The 23,093-nt window shown below is 35.8% G+C and overlaps 1 protein-coding gene across 1 annotated transcript in view; it reads right to left on the bottom strand.

Moving 5' to 3' along the window:
* Positions 1-320: 320 nt before the first annotated feature.
* Positions 321-23,093, bottom strand: part of atp6v1ba (ATPase, H+ transporting, lysosomal, V1 subunit B, member a) — a 28,858-nt gene continuing 6,085 nt past the window's right edge. Inside the window, exons 2-14 of the mRNA XM_051867550.1 lie at positions 17,871-17,926; positions 16,799-16,897; positions 16,581-16,674; positions 16,399-16,476; positions 15,609-15,748; positions 10,378-10,479; positions 9,464-9,561; positions 9,256-9,379; positions 5,618-5,768; positions 3,908-3,990; positions 3,330-3,434; positions 3,092-3,221; positions 321-1,375 (exon numbers count right to left, since the gene is read on the bottom strand). Of these exons, the coding sequence (XP_051723510.1) occupies positions 1,233-1,375; positions 3,092-3,221; positions 3,330-3,434; positions 3,908-3,990; positions 5,618-5,768; positions 9,256-9,379; positions 9,464-9,561; positions 10,378-10,479; positions 15,609-15,748; positions 16,399-16,476; positions 16,581-16,674; positions 16,799-16,897; positions 17,871-17,926 (1,403 nt within the window). The 3' untranslated portion in view covers positions 321-1,232. The remainder of the gene's footprint in view (positions 1,376-3,091; positions 3,222-3,329; positions 3,435-3,907; positions 3,991-5,617; positions 5,769-9,255; positions 9,380-9,463; positions 9,562-10,377; positions 10,480-15,608; positions 15,749-16,398; positions 16,477-16,580; positions 16,675-16,798; positions 16,898-17,870; positions 17,927-23,093) is intronic.

Below are 23,093 nucleotides of genomic sequence, written 5' to 3'. Positions count from 1 at the left end.
CAATAGTTCAAAACTGATATTTACCTTGAATTTTCTGTCTTCCTTATCTTACAATAAGATCTCTACATAAAAAAGCATTAAAAGAACAGCAAAACAAATTATAATTTTACCTTAAATATGACATCTTTTACTTTCAATAAAATCAGCCCCTGGGGCAAAGAATTGCCTAAAGTTAAAGAAGCACCCAATAACTTAAGGAACTATGATATTGATGTGAAAACTGTTATCTTGGTAGACAGTCCCACCACACAAAATAACATCACTGTTATTAATGGGAAAAAAAAAAAAAAAAAAAAAAAAAAAATTAAGTAGTCAGCCAATCATGATATAACAATATAATTTAATTTATCTGAGAGGTTTGACAGGTTTAAACAGCAAACAAAACAGGTAAAACACGTTTACACATACAAAGCAAAAGGGGAATGTTTAATCAGTCTTACATTGCAGAACATATTTCAAAGAACAGTTGCTGTAAACATCCTCCATTCTCCTCTAAAAGGGAAATAACAGCTGACAGTGACAAGCACACACACTCTATGATCATTTAACACCTACAATTACCTGTCTATCAGCAGAACAGAAACTTTGGTGTGCAAGTATTCATTTGAATTTGTTTTTTGGATATTAAAATAAATAAAAGCAAATATTTTCAAGGGAAGGGCCTTAAATTAATTTGTAAATTAAATGTTCTCATTACTTACATTGGAATGTTTGGAAACATTATTTGTGCACTTGTCACAGTGATGAATGGAGGATGTGAGCAAGCACACAAATGTGCGAGTGAGCCCTGAATATTTCCCTTTGAGCGCAAATGTTTTTAATGTTCTCTTTAGGCTGCAGACAGTGAAATAACTCAAAAAAAAGAAAAAAAAAGAAGAAGAAATGAACTACAGGACAGTATGTATCTCCAAAACAAAACGGTGAAACAAAAGCAAAGCACAATTACTCATCCTATCCACATGATACAGTACACACAAACATGTATAACACATCAATTGGGGGACACTGGAATAATCTCTGGGGGTCATAACACATGACGATAACATACATGTTTTTGAAACAATTTTATGCATGTTAAATGTGTATTATCCCAGAGTTATGCCCTGTAATCCTAAACATCACTTGTCAGAGTAAGGGTGGACACAAGGGATGAGATTTTTTTTTTTTTTTGTGAGACAGGTCATGGTGACCTTTAGCCCATGCCTCCAGAAGGTGTAGTGGTCTTAGGAGGCTCAGTGACGGGCAGTGGACTCTCTCGGGTAGAACTCGGCCAGTGTGCTCTGAGGAATTCTCTTCAGCATTTCTTTGGGGAAGATTCGGAGCAGCTGCCAACCAATGTCCAGCGTCTCGAACACAGTTCTGTTGTCATAGGGACCTAGAGAAATGGACACATGGCTCATAACCTTATCTAAATCACATGACATAACACTCAAGCTTCTATTATGCATCATATTATATAGCAAATACAATAGAATGAAATGTTCTTTAAGAAACTTTATAGCCTTGTATTTGGCTTCACAGTGTTTGAAAGAAATATCCTATCAAAACCACTGACTGACACATAGCATCTTTAATGGTGTATTACAGTTAAACAGAACAGTGATGTAACACTGTATTGTTCTACAAAACCGATGGGAAGATGAGTTAATGCATGTTTTGTTCTCTGTAAATAGAAGCAATAACTGAGAGTGTTGGAGTCCCTTATGTGTCTGAGGAACAGACATTAGACAATGTCCTTTTCTACCAATGGCGGTAATGACACAGCGACTGTGTGACAGACACAAAGGAAGCCGAGAGATTTCATCCCAAAAATAGGGCTGCGATCAATATTAAAGATGTATATACTTCTTTTTGAGTGGAGGATTTGATGGAGACAGAGGGCCTTGCACTGAAGACACATTGAAAAGCAGCAGCACTAAGAAGAACATTCACTGAGGTCAAAGTGCTTTGCGGCAGAGCAAGAGCAATGGCTGAAATGCTGTCTAGTGGTTTCCAATACAGAATAATAGTGAACGCACATGCACACACACACACACAGTCGGCAGAACCTTGGGATCTGAAAAAATTCTATAAAACTGCTCTAGTGTGGTAAACTCTCCTTGAAATAAAGCAAAAGTTCCATTTACCAGGGAAAGACTGAATTAATTGGGTCTTCCCAAACTTTCCTTTCTAGTGCAGACATGAAAAACAGTACAACTGCTCCCTTAAAACCTGGTTAAAAGGTGGGATAAGCCATATTTCAAAAACACTGTTTGGAAGTTAGTCGGCCCGACACCAACAACAAACGTGTAAGCCAATCAGCATTAGGGGGCGTATGACAGTCGAGGAGACAGAACGAGCAAGAGGGAGATGAGACACAATACAAAAGAGCTCAAAAGAATATCACTGGAATGAAGGTTTATGACTGGGCAAGCACTTTAGGACCAGCGTTAATATTAGAAAAGTTTTCCAGGGCTGGAGAGCGCTAAGCGGGAAGGCCTGAAAACAGACGCGGAGGCTGCTTTGATTCCGCTTCACACGTGAGTAACACTGGGTTTGAGTGTCATTGATTGTCTGGAGCTGCTGTGCTGTTGGCGACTAACAACGAACACTTGTTTGCATTTACTCTTGTGTACTGTACTTTAAACTTTTTGTGCTTCCTTGTCATTCTTTCATCATCTGCACTTTACTTTTCGTGAAGCATTATTTTGTTTTGTTGCGTGTCAGACATCCACTCTCGCACTGCGTGTGTAACAGTGGCCAGATAGTGAGAGTTGAGCAGGTAAACCACTGCGTACTGATTACCGCTAGAGAATGCAGTGTTTGGCGTCATTGTCACTGCACTCGCCTCGCCTGCCAGCAGTGATCGGGGTTCGAGACCGACTCGGAGCAGGGTGGTTAGGATTGGAGGGTGAGCTTTGGAGCCGGAGCAATGAAGAGAGGGGTGGGTTTGTTTGGGTTGATTTCAGATATCACCAATGTCCAACAGCGTTTTTGAAATATCACTTACAACACCTTTAAAGTGTCAGTTTAAACATTCATGCTTAATTCAGACCTATCTAGAGTGAATGGGCCTATGCAGTATTGAGAACCGCACATTAGGGGTTTGTACCTTGAGCAATGAAATTCTTTTCAAACTTCTGCAAGAACTCCAGGTACAGCAGGTCATCTGAGGTCAAAGCCTCCTCACCCACCACAGCCTTCATGGCCTGAACATCTTTACCAATGGCATAACATGCATACTGTGGAATTGACAGAGAAACACAGCAAGTATTAGCCTGGGAAAAAAGAAAAAAAAAAAAAAATCATACTAAATGGAATTCTGTTGTATGAACATTCAACTTCTTTACCAGCTGGTTAGAGACATCAGCATGATCTTTGCGGGTCATCCCCTCTCCGATAGCGGATTTCATCAATCGAGACAGAGATGGCAGTACGTTGATGGGAGGATAGATCTTTAAGTGGAAAAAAAAGAACACCAGAGAGTACAGTTTTGAAGAAATATACATTCATCTGGCAATCAAGGGTTCAAGAATGTGTGAATGTACTTCTGTATAGTTTGGAGACAAAATTATCCTCAGAAGTGACCTAAATCTAGAAAAACCTTACCTTAGGAACATTAGGGAACGTCCTAATTTGGAAAAATTTAAAATATATAACTATACATATAACTAAAAATATATATATAATATATATAACTAAAAATAAATACATTAACTAAAGAACAAAGAATTTCGAAGGAACTGTATGCCAACTTCAAAAATGAAGATCAAAAAGGTGACGTATTGAATATTAGTAATAATAAATTCATGTGTAAGAAACATATTAATGGGTCCTTCTGTACTTTTGCAGAGGATTATGTACCACTCTTATCTATTTTCTAATCACAGCTTTTCAGCTGTTTATTATGACTGGCAAAACTTCTCACCTGTCTGTTATGCAGTTGTCTGTCTACATACACCTGTCCCTCTGTGATGTATCCAGTCAAATCAGGGATCGGATGGGTGATATCTGTGTGAAACGGAGAAAATGAGAAATTAGCGGATTTGAGCATTTATCTTTTTTTTATTATTAATATTATTATTATTATTATTATTCAGTCAGAATTATTGCTTATTCTAGTAATAAATTATGATATTTATTATTTGTTACTCATTTTTAAAAATCATTTCATTTGCAGCATCTGAAGATATTAAATGGTGCATTAATATTGTGATGCCTGAGATAGAAGGGCAAAGAAAGTGAGGAAAAAAGAAAGATGGAGGTTTCCTGGTGCTGCTGTAATGTGGAACACCCATTCAGAAACACACACGGGTCCTTCACAAGGATGTTTCTATAGTAACCAAAGCCATCAAGAGTGCTAGTTACTGGGTGCAGTTGCTGTGTCCGGCCAGAACACAAAATAAAGCACATTTTATTTCACTAACTAACACAATCAGCCTGATTATGGCAAGTTTTAGAACCGCAAAAAGACAACTGCACCATTAAAAAAAACTAATGAAAAATATAAAAACGCAAACATTTTATCTGGGAATCAAGTGTGCAAGAATGTGGGATTGTATCTGGCAATAGGAGACAAAAAAAAAAAAAAAAGGGATCACAAAACCTCTCTTATGGAACATTGGGAACATCCTCATTTGGGGAAAAATTTTAAATAAATCAACTAAATAACCAATGAACCAACTAAAAAAAAAACAACAACAAATGATTAATATATTTAAATAACTAAAATAACTAAATAAATAAAACTAAACTAAATAGCTAAAGCAATAGACTAAATATAATAAAAACTGAATTCTAACTTTGACTTCATAGAAAAGTAATAGCACACTTTTAAACATTTCATAGCTCAAATATAGTTGCATGCTGAAGTTAATAGTAAATTATAGTTTATTAATTAATGTTATATAAAAATTAATGCTGGCCAAACGATTAATCGCGATCGCATTCAAAATAAAAGTTTGTGTTTACATATTATATGTGTGTGTGCTGTGTATAATTATGTATATAGAAAAAAATTTTTTATATTTATATATAAAATATGTATATTTATATATAATATAAATTATATAAATATATGTACAGTATATACATGGATGCAATTAATCGCAATTAATCGTTTGCCCAGCATTAGTGTTAGTGTTAGTTCACCCAAAAATGAAAATTCTGTCATTAAACACTCACCCTCATGTCGTTCGGAGCGTGTATCAAACTGCCAGTCACGTGATTTCAGAAAACCAGGCTTTGTTACGTCATAAGTGTTTCGAAATTTCAATGGTCCACCACTTGGGGGCGTGACTTTGGCAGTTTGATACACGCCCCGAACAACTGATTCGAAACAAAAAAATTGTAAGGCTTCGAAATCGCCTATCACTAGATATTGTTGAATAAAGTCATAATTTTGTTTTCTATTTTGTTTTTTAATTATCTTGCTGGCAATGGCCTCACTGAACCATCGGATTTTATCAAAAATATCTTAATTTGTGTTCCAAAGATGAACGAAGGTCTTACGGGTGTGGAACGACATGAGGGTGAGTAATTAATGAAAGAATTTTCATTTTTGGATGAACTAACCCTTTAATAAAAATAGGTCTATGGTCTAATTAAGAAAGCTAAATAAATGTGTATGTGTTTGTACCATCATTAGGCATGGTAAGAATAGGGATCTGGGTGATTGATCCATTCCTGCCCTCCACTCTTCCAGCACGCTCATAGATTGTAGCAAGATCAGTGTACATGTAACCTGGGAAACCACGACGACCCGGCACCTCTTCACGAGCAGCAGACACCTACAACCCGGAACACATCAGGACAGAATTGGTGTTTAACATCATGAGAAGTGAAGTTGTGTGTGTGTGCTGTGTGTATAAAAGTTTTCCATTGTCTCCTTTGAAGTTACACAGAAGCATCTTATAAAAATGGAGTTACAATAAATGAAAGAGTAGCATCTGTTCCACACCAAGCAATCAATGATAGCCATTTCAAGCCGGGCAAATGAGGTTAATCTGTTTTCTGCTTGCTGCATCTGCACACCAAGGCACTTTTATAAGCAGAAAATACACTCAGATCTTCTCCCAAGGTCAAAACCAGTGTAGACACTGTTCTGAGCCTCACCTTTACCAGGCTGAATGGGAGAGGGAGTTAAATGTTAACGCTCCTGTAGCTCTTTGGAAGTGGCTGCCAACTGCAGAAGCCAAAGCAGGCAGCTTTGATAGGGCTGAATGTATCCCAAGGTTACAGAGGCACAAAGGCAGGAGAAAATGGTCCATTCACATGCACACAAACTATTTAGAATGAGCATTATGCATTTGACATGTTTAGACATCAAAACATGTTTGTGGCACAAAAATGATAATCACTGGCATGAGGGTGGAAGAAAGGAGATACTGCCAGTAAAAAAAAAAGTATCTTCAGGAGATTGAGGAACATAGTGGAATAAAGTATACACAAATCTTATTTTGTACAAATCTTCTGTTTATATAAAGCTCCACTGGTGTATTTAGAATGGTATACTACCGTACTGCTACATAATATGTATATTTTTTATACACATGAAGTACAGATTAACCACCATGGCGCCGTATACAACCAGAGCACACTGTATGGAATACAGTATCCATAATACAACACACTCCCTTACCCTTGCAGTGTGACAAATAAATCAAAAGCAACATTAACCTTCTTCACTCATGATTCAATACAGAAACGCAAACAAATGTATATATATTTTCTTGTAAAAATCGGCAGTCTTATCCAATAATTAGTCAAGAAAAATATATGAAATATTGAGGAAGATATTACTTCTGGTTCATTCATCACACAGCAAGTGGAAGGTTTGCAAGTTGAGCAAATTACATTTCGGAATAAAGTACCAAGCGTAGTGTGCTCTAGTTGTGTGCTACATATTTTACATATGTAGTACTCTAGGGCCCTCTGCGGATTATAAGCATACAGAACATTTTCATACTTTGTACAGTATATGTACACAATTTACAGCAGAAATAATATTAGTAGTATGCCAATATGCTATTCAAAACAAAGCCAATGTCTTGGTCTTATCGGGTTTTGTTTAAAACATGATTCTTACACTTCGGCAGATGGTGCTGAAATCCATTCTTTATGATTGGACACAGTGGCTCTTCAACTTAAGCCACACAGGAAACATGATACAAACCGTAACGCTGGCCATTGCTCCAAAACAGTTCTAAATGTCAAGAGGGGGTTACTGTGCTTTTGTTACAGGAGATTGTGCCCATAGCTGTTTTCTGTTCACGGCCAAACAGTTGGAATATGATATGACGGAAATGGCTCTGTACAAGCAAAGTCAACTACTCATATTGTTAATCAGAGTTGAGAGACTCTAAGTAAGGTTGTTATATACATATATATATATAAAATGTGATATAAATACACATCTAGTCTAAGAAGTGCACAGTATAATGGCTGGGAAATCATAAAATAATAAAGGAAACCAGAAAGAGAGACTTAGGATTATTTACATGACAAGGTCAATTATGCTTCAGCAGGTATGAAATCTAAATGGCGAACAACATGATATAGCATATAACAGGGCACTGGAAAATCCCCACAAAGCAGAGAATGTGTTGCAGATTTGTTTTGCCCTTGCATTTAATTGAAAACCTACTTGTGCCTTGAAAGCTTTCATAGGTATAAAATGTCAACAGAAACTGTTTATGAGGTATATGTGCATTATGCCTTTGTAAAAGAGACCTTCTAACATGTTTGTCGAAATGGCTGAATTCACCATAAGATTTAATAAGCAAGTATTTCTTTATTTATTTAAATGCATTGAGAGTTCTTACAGCTTGTCCTTTACCAATATAAACCCATTGGAACTGAATTGCTTCATTTATGGTTACTACAGTCCACAGGGACATTTTTTGTGTATTAGAACAGCATTCATTGGAATGTCACATACTTATTTCTTCTCAAGGAGCACTGGTGGAAACCCTGAATTGTTTGATACAACAAGTGAGATAAAATGTGACCAAAAGGAAAAAAGACTTTATTACTTTTTGAAATAAGGCTGCATTTATTTTGATGATAAATGCAGCAAAAACAGTAACATTGTGAAATATCACAATTTAAAATATTAATATACACTATATGAACAAGTATTGGGACACACCTCTTAACTATTGAATTCTGGTATTTCAATCAGACCCATTGCCACTGCTGTATAAAATCAAGCACCACACAGTCTGCATTTACAAACATTTGTGGGGAAAAAAAGGGTCGTTCTGAAGAGCTCAGTGAATTCAAGCGTGGTGCTGTGATAGGATGCATCCTTTGCAATATGTCAATTTGTGAAATATCATCCCTACTAGATATTCCACGGTCTACTTTAAGTGGTATCATGGAAAGTGGAAGCATTTAGGAACAGCAGAAGACCACTTAAAGTCACAGACCGAGGTCACAGAGTGCTGAGGCGCATGGTGAGTAAAAGTCACCAACGCTCTGCTGATTTCATAGCTGATGATCTCCAAATTTCACTGGCATTAATATCAGCACAAAAACTTCATGGAATGGGTTTCCAATTCTTTTGACCATATAGTGTATATATAGTGTACATAAGTATACTTTATTTCTGTGATGACAAAGCTGGATTCTTAGCGGCCATTATTCCAGTATTCAGTGTAGTTCAGACATCATTCTATGATCCTTCAGAAATCATTCTTATATGATGTTTTGGTGCTCAAGAAACATTTATTATTATTAATCAATGTTGAAAACAGTTGTGCTGCTATATTTTTGCAGAAACCATGATACATTTTTTCTCTTTTTTGATGAAACAAAGTTCACTGCATTTATTTGAAACAGATTTTTTGGTAGTCTTTACTGTCACTTTTGGTCAATTTAATAGGTCTTTGTTGGAATAAAAATGTTAATTTCTTTAAAAAAAAAAGTAAAATAAAAGGATGGGACAGTTTAGTGTAAATGAAGACCTGGGCAAAATAAACAAAAATAAAATATACTTCCAGTGATCCTCATGTATTTTTGCAATATGGAAAAGAGGAACTTTGTTATTATATTCCACCGGACAAAAAGGAATATGAATTTTGATCAACAGAATTTTCCATTTAAAGCAAATTTTTTATATATATATATATATATATATATATATAAAAATAAGTTTTTGGAATTTTCGATTAAAACCCACCTTGCTAAAAAATCTGAGGTTCTTGCATTTTTTTGGCCCTTGTTTCTGGCAGACATTATGAAAAAATAATTTTATCAATATGATATGGTCCTCACCTCTCTCAGAGCCTCTGCATAGGAGCTCATGTCCGTGAGGATGACCAACACGTGCTTCTCACACTGATAAGCCAGATACTCCGCTGTGGTCAAAGCCAGACGCGGGGTGATGATGCGTTCAATGCTACGTAGAAAAGATTCACATATTCAATATGTTATACAAAATGCATTACATAAGAGGATAGAGGTCATTTAAATGAATTCTCACGTAGGATCGTTGGCCAGGTTCAGGAACAAGCACACATTGTCCATAGAACCGTTCTCCTCAAAGTCTGACTTGAAGAAACGCGCAGTCTCCATGTTGACCTGGGATTCAAACAAACAAACATGTGAAACGCTGAACAAATCCAAAGCAAGTCACTTCCTGTTTCACCAGACTCTATTAAACTGACAATGTCAGGTATTTCTTGTTCATTGTTAAAACAAAATCTCCACTATTTTGTTCAAAATGATCTCTTGAAGTACATTTCCTGCTAGGACTGAAAATCCTTTTCCCTTTATAAAAGGTCTAGCATTTTGACCACCCTGCACATGAAATCAAGATATAGAGTTACAAGGTGTCAAAAGCAAATGCATTAGCCATGAGTCCGCACCGGGAGCCCAGTGGCCACAGGACACAAGGCTGGGTCAGCGACATTTCAAGCACGGGTTAATGGAAGCCCTCCACACTTGAATACACAGGTGAACCTGACACCTGACGCTGGTAATACCTGTCTGAGAGACCGCAGACCGCAGCCACTCAGGTGACAATAACAAAGGTTTGGAGAGGAAGCAGACAGTTTAGGGCAGAAGGTTAAGGTGGTATTGAAGAGCAGGATTAAGTCACCTATGAGGACAAACATTCAGCCACTCACACAAAATGGACACAATTATACATTCCATCCACTAAGAGGATCATTTTACACAAGCATCCTGAAATTCATGCAAGTTGACGACTCATGAGACCTAGATATAAAACAGGTTTTTATTTTTTTTAAAGAAAATGAACAAACAAGGAACCTCAAGTAAAACAAGAATTTGATTATGGTAAGAAAAAAAAACAAAAAAAAAAACAAACAAAAAACAAAACAAAACACATGCTTGGAAACTGTGGCACAAATAAAGACATAGAAAACCACTCACCCCCATAGCAGCAAAGACGATGGCAAAGTTTTCTGCACTGTAGTCCATCACATCTTTGGATTTCTGCACCAAACCAGCCTGACGACAGATCTGGGCAGCAATCTGCCAGTCACAAAAAAAAAAAAAAATAATAATTAGTTAGTTAGACCTGTACATTTTTGGTTTTATCCTGGAAATTAATTTTAGAAAAAATAATTATTAAAATTAGGCACATTCAGTTCATCAACAAGTACATGTCATAACTCTACTAAACTAGTTGAGTCACAAGCTATAATTATTTTAATTTATTATTAATTAAAATAATATATACTACTGTTCAAAAGTTTGGGGTCAGTAAGATTTTTTAAAAGTTTTTGAAAGTTCCTTATCATCACCAAGGCTGCATTTATTTGATCAAAAATACGGGAAAAAAAAACCCCAGTAATACTGTGAAATATTATTACAATTTAAACAATTTTCTATTTTAATATATTTTAAAAGGTAATTTATTCCTGAGATAGCTAAGCTGAATTTTCAGCAGCAAATTTTCCAAAAATAAATGTGCCGATTGTGCTGCTTAATATTTTTGTGGAAACCATGATACATTTTTTTTTTTATCAGGATTCTTTGATGAATGAAAAGTTCAAAAGAACAATTTATTCAAAATAGAAATCTTTTGTAACATTATAAATGTCTTTATGGTCACATTTGATCAATTTATTGCATCCTTTCTGAATAAAAGCATTACATTCTATCAAAAGAAAAAAATTCTTTTGAATGATAGTGTTTAATATAAAATTAATATAAAATTCAATTCATTTGTAAAAAAAAATTATTTGATGCTATATTCTGTTAAACATGTCGTACCACAGTATAGAGTTAAAATTAACCTGTTTATGTAATGGACTGTATATGTGTGTGGATGTATATTTGTGATTGCATTTGGAACAAAGAGATTAAGACTATAAGCATGAGGAATTTCACGCTTATCACTTAATGTAATGGTCCTGGACGTCTAATCCAGCCTGACCCCTGACTGAACTCTGACCCTGAACACCTGTTTCTCTGTGTGGATAAAGCCGACTGTGACCCCATGACTCCTGTTTAATGAAACGAGAAACTTTTATATCACAGCACAGCGCCTTCATTAGTGAGACACTGAAACCCACTTTACACTTGGGCTGTTGGAAGTTCACACCATTCAGCCTTGGCTTTTGATCATATATTTTCATAACTGACAATCACTAGAGCTTTATTCTCTCTTCACAGCCTATATACTAAAAACTTTTTATCTCTGGAATTTAATCCAATTCATTAACTATTGCCCTATTCATCTTTTAGCCATGGCAGAATTCAATACTCATCTGTCTTTGATGCATGCATTTCTCACATCACTTTTTTCAGGCCTGGAACATATCAAGATGGGCTTTTCATAATTGTGATAGTTAACCAACAGTCATTGTTAACTTGTAATTGTTAACTCACGAAGCTACTGTAATCATGTTCCTTTAAAAGCTTTTTACAGCTTTATTATATAAATGCTTTTTTATTGATGACAAGGACGTTTTAAGTTATGGAACTTGCAGGATGTAATAATGATACAAAGACCTCTTATATGCCAAAATACAAAGGAAAACTTGATTTCTCATGTCATGACTCCTAGTACAGCAGTTTCGCACTGTACCTTTCAATTCGGGGTTGGAACTGCAAAGACAAGACAAACCCTGGTCTGGAGCCGGTTTTCTTGACCGATTTTCTATACCCAGGGTCAAAATTTGTCTTAACACAGGGTTTAAAATGACATAAACCAAGGTTTAAGTATAGTGTGAAAAGCACCAAAGTGTTGTTGTTTATTATTATTGCCTGTGTGTGTGAGCTTAAGAGTGTTAATGGGAACTTTCATGTTGATGGTTTGTAGAGAACAGCTCTTGAGTTTTAAAATCTCAGGGTTGAGTGAACCAGCCAGCGCTACTCAATGACATTCACACAAGATAATAATTGTGTTTAGGGTAGGAAAAATGTACACAACGCCTCATTTGCCAGTAACTAATTATGTCATGCAATAAAGTGGCACATCTAATAAAGATTTGTAATATCTGCGACTGGACCTAAAACATTGCAGATATGGTATATATTTGATATAAATATTTCAAAATGATGCACCATTTGTTCATAACTGACAAGATGCAACATTTACTAAATAAATGTCCTGATCATGTAGCAAAAGCATTTAAAGGATGGATAAAAATTTTTGGGTGGCCCTGAGAAAAAAAAGAAAAAAAAAAAAAAAAAAAAGCCTTGTCCTTTGCAAAAAAGCCCTTAAAACACTGCAAAATATACAAATTAAAACATACATAATAGAAATATCAGTCAATGCTTTGAGAATGATTCATGTTCTTCTTTACAGTTCAGAGCTGAGGAGAATGTAAAGCCATTTACTCTGCAGATGACACGTGTTTGAATGTTTGAGGCACTTGACTAATGTTAGGTGCCGTAATTTTATAATTCTAAACAATATTCTCAAGACAGCACCAAAACTGAGGGTGAAATGATGGCACTGAGGTTTAGAAATTATTTGACCTTGAATTACTAAATAGTACTTGACAAAACCTTCACCATACAAAATTAATTATAACTATGAAAGTAAACCAGACTGAGAACTATTAAACTTGCTATGATACAAAATGTTAGAAATGATTGACCTTCCCACACATCCAACTATTACTACTCAATAGAGTACTGGCAGGGATGATGTATTTTTGTAGGCCAAAACCCACAAATGTGCTAGCATTTTAGCACTTCTGGGTCCAGCACCCCGAAGTCAATGTATTTTATTTATTTATTTTTATTTTTTTATGGGATTTTGGATAAAGGACTGAAATAAGGTCTGTGGTCAGTAAACACAAGATTGAAATGTTTTCACGTTTTATTTTACGACAAAACACACCGGTATTGCCCCACTCATGACGTTGTGTAGTTTGTTTATAGCTTAAGGTTAGTTTTTTTTTTATTTCTGGCGATTGTATTTAGGCTTCAAAATTATTAAATCTGTGTTCATTTCTGAAAATCATCTTTATGGACAAAACGTTTTGGTATCGTACACTTTTGTTAAAACACAGCTTTTTTTTTGTTGTTGTTGTGATAATTCAAAAGCCTATGGAAAAATCCTAGTGGGTTTTTGTCGAGGGAACCAGTGTGATGCTAACTTCTGGGTTGGCTTACAAATTTACGTCATCCCTGCAACACTCTATACAAGGCAGCCTATTTATATCCTTAACAGCTCATGTCGTGGGTTATAACATTCAATTTCAAGCCTGACGGCAGATAAGTTTGGCAGCTGAGTCACTTACAGCCATAGCCGGTGGGCATAACCAACTACAACATCTTCTTTATGATCCTTGGGACAGAAACTACTAAAGCACAAGCAACCTATTATCTATGTGGTGTTATATACTTAGAAAGCCTTTGTAAGACCTCACTAAAGGGTTTGAAAAGTATGTTCCCATATGTGTGTATTCCACTCAATAATTCCTCTAATAAAGTGCTGGTGGCAAAGAAATGGACTGTGACCTCTGCCAATGTTCTTTGAAAGTTTGAGGAACAAATTCAGAGTTCCAGAATCATTTGTAGTTCTCATCATTCAGTTCAGCAAGGACATCACACTTATCTTATAACTAAACAAACCATGTGACCTAAAGCAGGTTCTGGACGTATTGATCATAACTAAGTGGTTGGTTTTGTTTGCTTACTCTAGAGCTCTTGAAATCATACTGGTTCTTCCCACATTCATACGAGAGGAGAATGTGATGAAACGAACCCTGACCCACCTCACTGTTTCCACAGAAACACCACAGGCTGAAATCAATTACAGATCCCTCTCAAATTAACGTTAATCACACAGCCTTGTCTCACTCGCAAGCATAATACAGAAAAAGGAACTGTGGCTGCCTCAGTGCTACACAATAAAGTGCTAAATTTGATCACAACACTTCAAATGAGGGAATTTAAATAAATCCCTGCAGGTTTCATTAAAATAATTAAAACACACTGGCAAGCAGCATGGTCTGTATTGTATCATCTGTTCCTGAATTGGGCTCTGGCTAAAGACCGATTCCTGTGGAGCATTTTGAAGACAGTTAAAATCTGGCTAGCTGAATGAAAAACAAGGTGAATCTAAGTCCATCTGAAACACTGGAAATGTATGCTGGTTATAAAACAATATAATGGTCAGACTGAATAATTATCTAATATCAATAATATCAAAAAAGGCCAAATATCATCAGGCTTACCCTAGTAAAAAATCTATACCAAACATACCTATACCTATATTTAAAATTCATTGATTTCATACTAAGTATACTTCACACATTAACATTTATTGACAAATCACTTAACACTTACTGATATGAAATTATTATTAAACTTTATTTGGAGTATTTCTTTATTGCACAATGCACATTTATTAATATTATGCCTAAAGTGTTTTAATATCACTATTAATAAGGATTGTACGATTTTTTGTATAATATCAGTCTTTAAATGTAAGATATTTAAAGTATACCTACAGTATACTTGCAATAGTTCCACTTTAGCACAATCAAATATATTTAAGTATATCTTTAGTTGGACCTCAGCACTACTTCTGCACAATTAAAGTGCATTAAGTACAAAATTAGTTGTTCCAATTTAGCGGACTTTAAGTATACCAGTTTAGTATAACAAAAGTACAATTGCAGGGTATTTTTATTTAGCACATAAATAGGTAAATGTATTTGTAATATACTTAGCACAAAACAAATGTATTTCAAATACATTTTAAATTTTTTTTTTTTCACTAGGGTAGCCATGCCCACTTGGCCAATAAACAGAAGCAATAGCTATAAGAGCTATAACTATAGTTTTAGTTAAATAAATAAATAAAAACAAAAAGTACTGCCAGCCTCTAAAATGGACAACACACAATTTATGTTTTTGATTATTATATTATATTATTAAAAATAAATATATAGTAAAACTAAAAATGGGAAAAATTAACTATGATTATTGAATGACTTACTGACTGATAAAATAAAATAAATGATGAAGACAGAAAATATTACATTTTAGAATTTAATTATTTTACACAATCAATTATCAATTTAATAATTTTACACAATCTAGATATCGGCCAATGAAAAGTCCATACGAAAACAGACAACCAGCAGAACAAGAATTTCTGTTGTGTAATGAGCTACCTGTGCTGTTAAACACACCTCATTATGTGGTAGTCCAGCAGCACTAAAGATGGGGATCTTTTGCCCACGGGCGATACTGTTCATGCCATCAATTGCAGAGATGCCAGTCTGAATCATCTCCTCAGGGTAGATACGACACTGAGGGTTGATGGGCTGACCTAAGAGGAATCAAAGGGAGAACAGTGATCTCACATGAGCAGAAAACTTAAGAGTACTTAGAGTCTTCAAGCTACAACTTCTATTTCTAAAGAAGAAAAAAAGAGCTAATAGAAAAAAAGATTTTCTTCAGGCAAAACGATCCACATTGTCTACTCATGGCAAATGAGGCTTATATTTTAGAAAAATGTTTTATCGGTGTATATCAGCATGCTATACACTATTTGGAGTGGTGTGACCTTGAGGCCTGATCAACCTTTTATTACGCCCCCTCTTATCCATTTGGCTCATTCAAACGTTGCTTTGAGTCACCATTGTATACCTTTGATGGCTCAAAAGCTCACCTTTGCCATTTCAGCTTAGCAAAGATCAGGGTCATGAGGTCAGTAAATGGCTTAAAAAGCACACAAAAATTCAATCATTCAACCTCTCAAAATACTCAAATATTTTAAGCATTTATGAACATTTTTGGCCATGCTGGCTTTTCAACTAAGCTGCAGACAAAGAACATTTAACATGGCTGAGAGTAGCCTAATTGGTAAAGATGTGCTGCTAATGAGATCACAGTATTGCTTAGTCACCTATGCACCTCTCAAGAAGACTCTTGTTCCTGCAAATGTTATATAAAGCTTCGAAAAAATAAGCCTTTTACCCATGATGTCCAAATAGTCCTCAGCCAGAACAGTAGGACCCCGGTCAATGGGTTTACCCGAGCCGTTGAAAACACGTCCTGACATAAAATGACAAGTTCTTCATGACATCTGTATTGGTTATGTAGAAGACACATAAAGACTATGATTACATAAGCTGCATGAGCATTAGTCACATGCTTACCAAGCATATCCTCAGACACAGGTGTGCGCAAGATGTCACCAGTGAATTCACACGCGGTCTTCTTCGCATCAATACCTGAGGTTCCTTCAAACACCTAATTGGCACAAAATGTACATATTTTTCAGTTGTAATCTGATCTTAACTTGAGATACTGTAAGTATTTATGTCTAGCAAATATATATAGAGAATAGTTATATCTTAAAAAAATTTCAGTGCACCTGGACGACAGCTTTGGTGCCAATGACCTCCAGAACCTGCCCACTCCTCTTGGTCCCATCAGGTAAGGTGAGGTGCACAATCTCTGCATAACGTGGAAACTAGAGGAGGACAATAAAGACAGATGGAGATGAGGATCAATATGTACTACTGTTCAGTTTTTTTGGGGGAAAGAAATAAAAACTTTTATTTAACAACGATGCATAAATCAAAAGTGACAGTAAAGATGTACATTGTTACAAAAAAAAAAATCCAATTTCAAATAAATGCCATTCTTTTAAACTTTTTGTTTAATAATTATAATAATAATAATAATCAAAAAAGCAAGAAGAAATGTTTCTTGGCAAGCAAAGGATCTGAAGGATCATGTGACATCTGGAATAATGATTCTGAAAATTCAGCTTTGCTACCATAGAAATAAATTACCAATATTAAAAGTTAAAAAAATAGAAAAGTAATTTTATATTTGTAATAATATAACAAAATATTACTGTTTTTTAACTGTATTTTTGATCAAATAAATTCTGCCTTGGTGAACATAAGAGACTTATTTCATAAACACACACACATAATTATTCCAAACTTCTGAACGGTAGTCTATGTTCTTACTTAAACATAAATGACCATTAAACAGAAATAATTTAATCCAAAATCTAATGTTCAAAAGTTTAACTATAAAAGTATTCTCATTTTATTGCTGCATTTGGGAAAAAATGTCCTTATTTCCTTTTTCTTTTACATTTGAAAACTAGAACTATTTTCTGTATTGTCTTGACTAAAAATTATAGAGTTAATGTGAGCACTTCTTGTGTCTATTTGCCTCGTCATGACGACTCGCTTGTTGTATTCCTCACTTGTAAATCGCTTTGGATAAAAGCGTCCGCCAAATGAATAAATGTAAATGTAATGTTACAAATTAAAAGCCAAAATAGGAAAATAACTAGGTGAAACTTTATAATTATTATTATTTTCTGTACTCTCACTTTTTAAAAAGTTTAAATCAAAAGAAAAAAAAAAAACATTTTCTCATATTTAGAGATACTTTGTATGTTAAAACATGGAAAAAGATCTTACTTTGACATGGTCCAAGATAACCAGAGGCCCATTTACACCAGACACAGTAGAGTAGGCTGTGGATGACAAAAGTAACAAAATGTAAAATCATACATAATCCTTTTTACAGAATCTGTACTGCCTGGAAAGGATGCTATACAAGACCTCAAAATTAAATTTTTAAATTTATATCTTCAATTTGCATTTTTATTTGACAATTTGAGACGCCCATGAATAGTAAACATGCAATTATTAAACTGGGAAACTTTTATTGATTCTAGGTTGCTGCAAGTCTTCTTGACAGGTGTGAGTGCAGACATGGTCACACACACGCACACACACGCACACGCACACGCACACACGCACACGCACACGCACGCACACGCACACGCACACGCACACACACACACACACACATAAACACACACAAGCACTCACTGTGACCAATAAAGTGCATGAAATTTGCTACAAAAGCCCACAATCACATGGAAATGAGGACTCTTTCTCTTGACACCTGTGCATCTAATTGTACACAGTGACCTTTACTGGAGTATTCTAAATGGCTTTCATAAATTTCCATGTCCAAATGTCAGGGCTACAAGAACATAGTTAGCACATTCGAGGCAGCTTTTTCAGCAGATGTCACGATGGGGGACGACATCTTCGCTCTGTTCCATAAGGGACAATTACTTGGCTCAGACTATGGTAATTTATGATGGTTCCTGGTGCCCAAAAAGTCTCATACAGCCTATATAAACAATGACATTCATTTTAGGGAGGCAGAATGTCTATCTTTGGGTTGAACAGGCCAAGCAGAGTGGGGCACAGATGAGACTTTAAGACGACACTTTTTTTCCAACATGACCGGGGTTCATGTGACTCCTGAATCACTCTTGTCTTTAACAAACTATGACTCACAGATCAAGCTTAGTATGCCCCAAATATAACAACAGAAACATCAGATGGAGGGAAGAAATTCTGCTAAATCTGCCAGAACAGTATAAGTAATATAAGGGTGCAGGTGCATGCTCAGGGTGGGCCGTCATTAGGAGCAGAGAGTGTGGTCTCATACTTTGGCCTTTTACTTTGCATGGGAAAACATTAGCCGTCCTGTCACAGGAGCCAATTTGGTGTGTGTCCTTTCACTTTGTTTCAGCGTGTGTGTATACAAGTGAAAGAGAGAGATATTGCATGCGAGATGGAGAAGAGTCGGCTTTGTCTGCTCTGGGTCGTCCATCACGCCTCAGTGTGTCGGTTTTGTGTACGCCGTCAGACTGTGGTCTGATATCAAAGGCAGTAGGAAATGAGAATGGACCGTCTCTAACGCCCAGCACAGCAGCTCCACGGGGAGCAGACACTATGCCACTAATTAGGCTTCAGAAAGCAGAATCATTTGTCAATGCACTATTGCCGTTTCCCACACACACACCTGCACATCATGACTTTCCTTACTGGCAGAAGAGAAAAGGAAGACTAAAAGAGAGAAACGTGGTTCCTTCCTTTCCATTTTAAAGTGTTTAAATTTTTACATATATTTTGATTATATTATTATATTTTTGTATATATATATATATATATATATATATATATATATATATACACAATAATTTTATTGTTGACATCTTAGCAAAGTAAAAACAGTTTTAGGGTGTCTTTAGTATCTTTAGCATCTGATTTTACTTTTAAAGACAGAAAAATAACCATAAAGTATAACAGAAAATGCATTCAATACAATAACTATTCACAATCTACATTTCAGCCATTTGTTCACTTTGACCTATTATTTGTTGGTTTAAATCAAGAATTTACATGGTTGCACCACCTTATGAATGTCAGTTGTGCCACCTGACAACATTAATAATGACAGGGAATATGCTGAATACTGAATTTCTTTTTCATTTCAATTACATATAGAAATAATATTTAGCACAAATACAAGTGTTTTCAACAGTCTCTGCTGGAGTAAAAGTAGTTAATTGATCAAAAACTGAATAAATCACATTCAGAACGTAGGAACTGGAATAGGCTACAGTGCAAAAGACTGGTTAGAAACACTGTAATTGATTGTGATTGAATAACAACAAAGTCATGTTTTATATTGATACAAAAAGAACCATCAGCTTAAACAGTTGATCATTTTTCATTGAAATGTTACATTAAAACTAACATTTTAGAACAATAATTAAAAAAAAAAAAAAAAGAATAATAACAGGCAATCTTAGCATAATATTAATGTTTATTTAGCTTTTTTTTTTTTTTTAATTTCCATACAGGGACATTCATTGCAGTTGCACCACCTCCCTGGTTGCGTCACCTGACTTTTGCAACTAGTTTTGGGAATGGTTAACCCTCAATAAAACTGTTACTTGCCAATTTAAAAAGGGACAGTTTACCCAAAAAATGAAATTCTGTCATCATTTACTCACCCTCAAGTTGTTCCAAACTTGAATGAATTTCTTTCTTCTGTTGAACACAAAAGAAGATATTTTGAAGAATGTTGGTAATCAAACAGTTGAAGGTAGCCGCTGACTTCCATAGTCGGGAAAAAAAAAAAAAAGTACTATGCAAGTCGATGTGGCCCATCAACTGTCTGGTTACATTCTTTAAAATATCTTCTTTTGTGTTCAACAGAAGAAAGAAACTCATACAGGTTCGGAATAACTTGAGGGTGAGTAAATGATGACAAATTTTTGACATTTGAGCTATTCCTTTAATTTACTTGCACTGAAATTAAATTATTTTTATTTTAATGTGGTTATCCAAAATCCTATTCTACCATCAGTTCTATACACTTCTGATATTACAGCAAAATTAAATGAAAAAAAGAGGACAGATTATGTTATCAACCATCTGGTATACTAAAGTGTAGAGAAAAAAAATCTTAAAAGATGTCTAATAAAACAAGAAAAAAGATATTAGCTGCACAGGTGAAAGACTTGAGCTACCATTATTGTGATTCCCTGAGTGACACGTCTTCCCTAAATAAATGATTAGTCTCATAATTGCCGTTATTACGGTGAAAGAAAAACAGTAGTCAAATCAGCCTAACACTGAATATTTGCTCTCTCAAAACACACAAAAACAGATGCGTTTGGCAAATTCGCGAACACACTAAAATGCATGCTTCCTGCAAATTCCATCATTTTTCAAGACATTATGGCTTTTCCTTCCCTCTGTCCTTTTTTGCCTCAGCCCAGACAAATTGCAGTATGTGCTTCACAGGGAGGTGCTTATAAAATGGATTTAATAGCTACACTTACCCTACAAATTGCCCATATGTTTCAAAGGAGATGCATATGTCTATTTACTGAGAGGTGATCATAATTACGAGGCTGGAAAATTGCGGCCATATAATTGTACATCAACCCCTTAAAAGTCTCTCGAACGCAATGCAAACTGCTAATGGAAAATAGTAAGGAGATGAAATCTTTACTCAAACAAAGCTCATGATACGCTCCTTTATTGTGCACAACATTAGACGAACGCTAAATGAAGGCACGCAGGTGCTAATCTGCTCTGCCAAAGCAGGACGCAGCTAGTTTTTAGTCAAACGACGCAAGCAAAAATTAATTTATATCTAAATACTCTGGAGAAAAGGCAAAAAACGAGCTGTGCAAACCACAAATACACAGTGTAGAAAAATCTGATCATAATTAAGCAAAAAAGAATTGCTTATTTAAAAAAAAAAAAAAAAAAAAAAACTAGGGTGATTAAATAACCCTGCCGAACCATGAGCCAATCTCCTTCCAGCTCTGTGATGAAGATGGCGGCCCACTTCAACTCCACACACAGAGGATTCAGTGCCGCATAAGAGGCCTTGTAAAATAAAGATTAAAAAATGGCTATACATTCACATGGTGTGAAGTAGCAACATTTCCCATTAGGCTTGAAAAACTTTCCCCACCCCTCCCAGGACACTTGAGTTTGAGTGCGCCGGTCCGAGGGCTAGGCATGCAACACTAGCGCGGGTCAACGTGAGGCCTGTGGAGCTGCCAGGCCCTATTGTGTGCCGAGATGTTAATTGGTTCTAATCCGGCGGTAGAAGCTGTTTTGGTAGCCTGACCCCGCGCCCTGAAGGACACCTTGGTGTGAAATACTAAAGGGCCCATTCAAGTGGTGCTGAAAGGAGGCATGGAGCATTCCAACACATTTCCATTTCTGCTGTGAAAGAGAAGCGCTAAAGGGGGGGGGGGGAGAGAGATGCACGGTGGGACAGGCGTTTTTTGGGCCGGCCGGTAGCGTTGCGCTGAAACTGAATTAACGATACAAAAGCGCAGGCAAAGGTGCCAGGCTTCTCTCATTCATGCACATCCTCCTGCATTTCTTCTTTTTCTTTTTCTTTTTTTTTGCAGAGGATCCACATGGTGGTTTCCCATAAGACGATATAAAAGAGAGTGCTAATTGCCCCATGTTTGGGATCAGATGGACACAAATGCAACTGTCATTAAACAGACAAACAAGCCTCACACAATTCCGCCATGACACCCGCTAAACTTTCCCCGCAAGGCCCACATATTAAGATTTGATAATGAATTCAGAGACATCTTTGATACCGTAACTGAAAAAGACTGATCCTGTCGGAGGGGAGAGCGGTATCCATTCAAAGACGATATATAAACGCATAAGAAATCTCATTCTGAGATTGAATAGTTATCATGTTTTAAAATGTAGACCAACAAGGCAATTTCTTAAAGAAATCCTAAGAAAAAAATTTCTCATTTGTGCATTTACGACAGTGTTTGTTTTTTTACGCCATGTTAGCATCATGGATATTTACATGGCCATTTACGACAGTGTTGTGGACACAAAATCAGAAATCAGCTACTGAAAGTGGATTTTGTTGCAGATCTGCAATGGCTTCATAGTTCATATTCATAATTTAGAGACTCTGAAATGACTAATAGTTTGGTATGACACCTCTACTTTTTGACTGAGAGAATAATGAATAGACTGTTTAAGCTGTATAAGTGAGCAAATGTTCAATGGTAGAATTAAACAAACCACCTGCCAAAAAAACACTACAAATCACGCAGCTATTCTGCAATTACGGACAATGTTGAATGCGACCTGTAGCCGCAAACGTAAATGGCACAAAACGTACGTACTGTGCTTTTGATTAAATGCACATTAGCACATTTCTGTGAAAATATAAATTATTTTCATGATAATAATTGCAACCGCAGTCCTGTAAAGACATATAATAGCTGCTGGATTCTAAACTCAACTTTATGCCTATTCAGAAAC

Source organism: Ctenopharyngodon idella, chromosome 17, assembly GCF_019924925.1.
Source record: "Ctenopharyngodon idella isolate HZGC_01 chromosome 17, HZGC01, whole genome shotgun sequence".
NCBI classification, from domain to species: Eukaryota; Metazoa; Chordata; class Actinopteri; order Cypriniformes; family Xenocyprididae; genus Ctenopharyngodon; species Ctenopharyngodon idella.
This window is presented reverse-complemented; position numbering and strand designations above follow the sequence as displayed.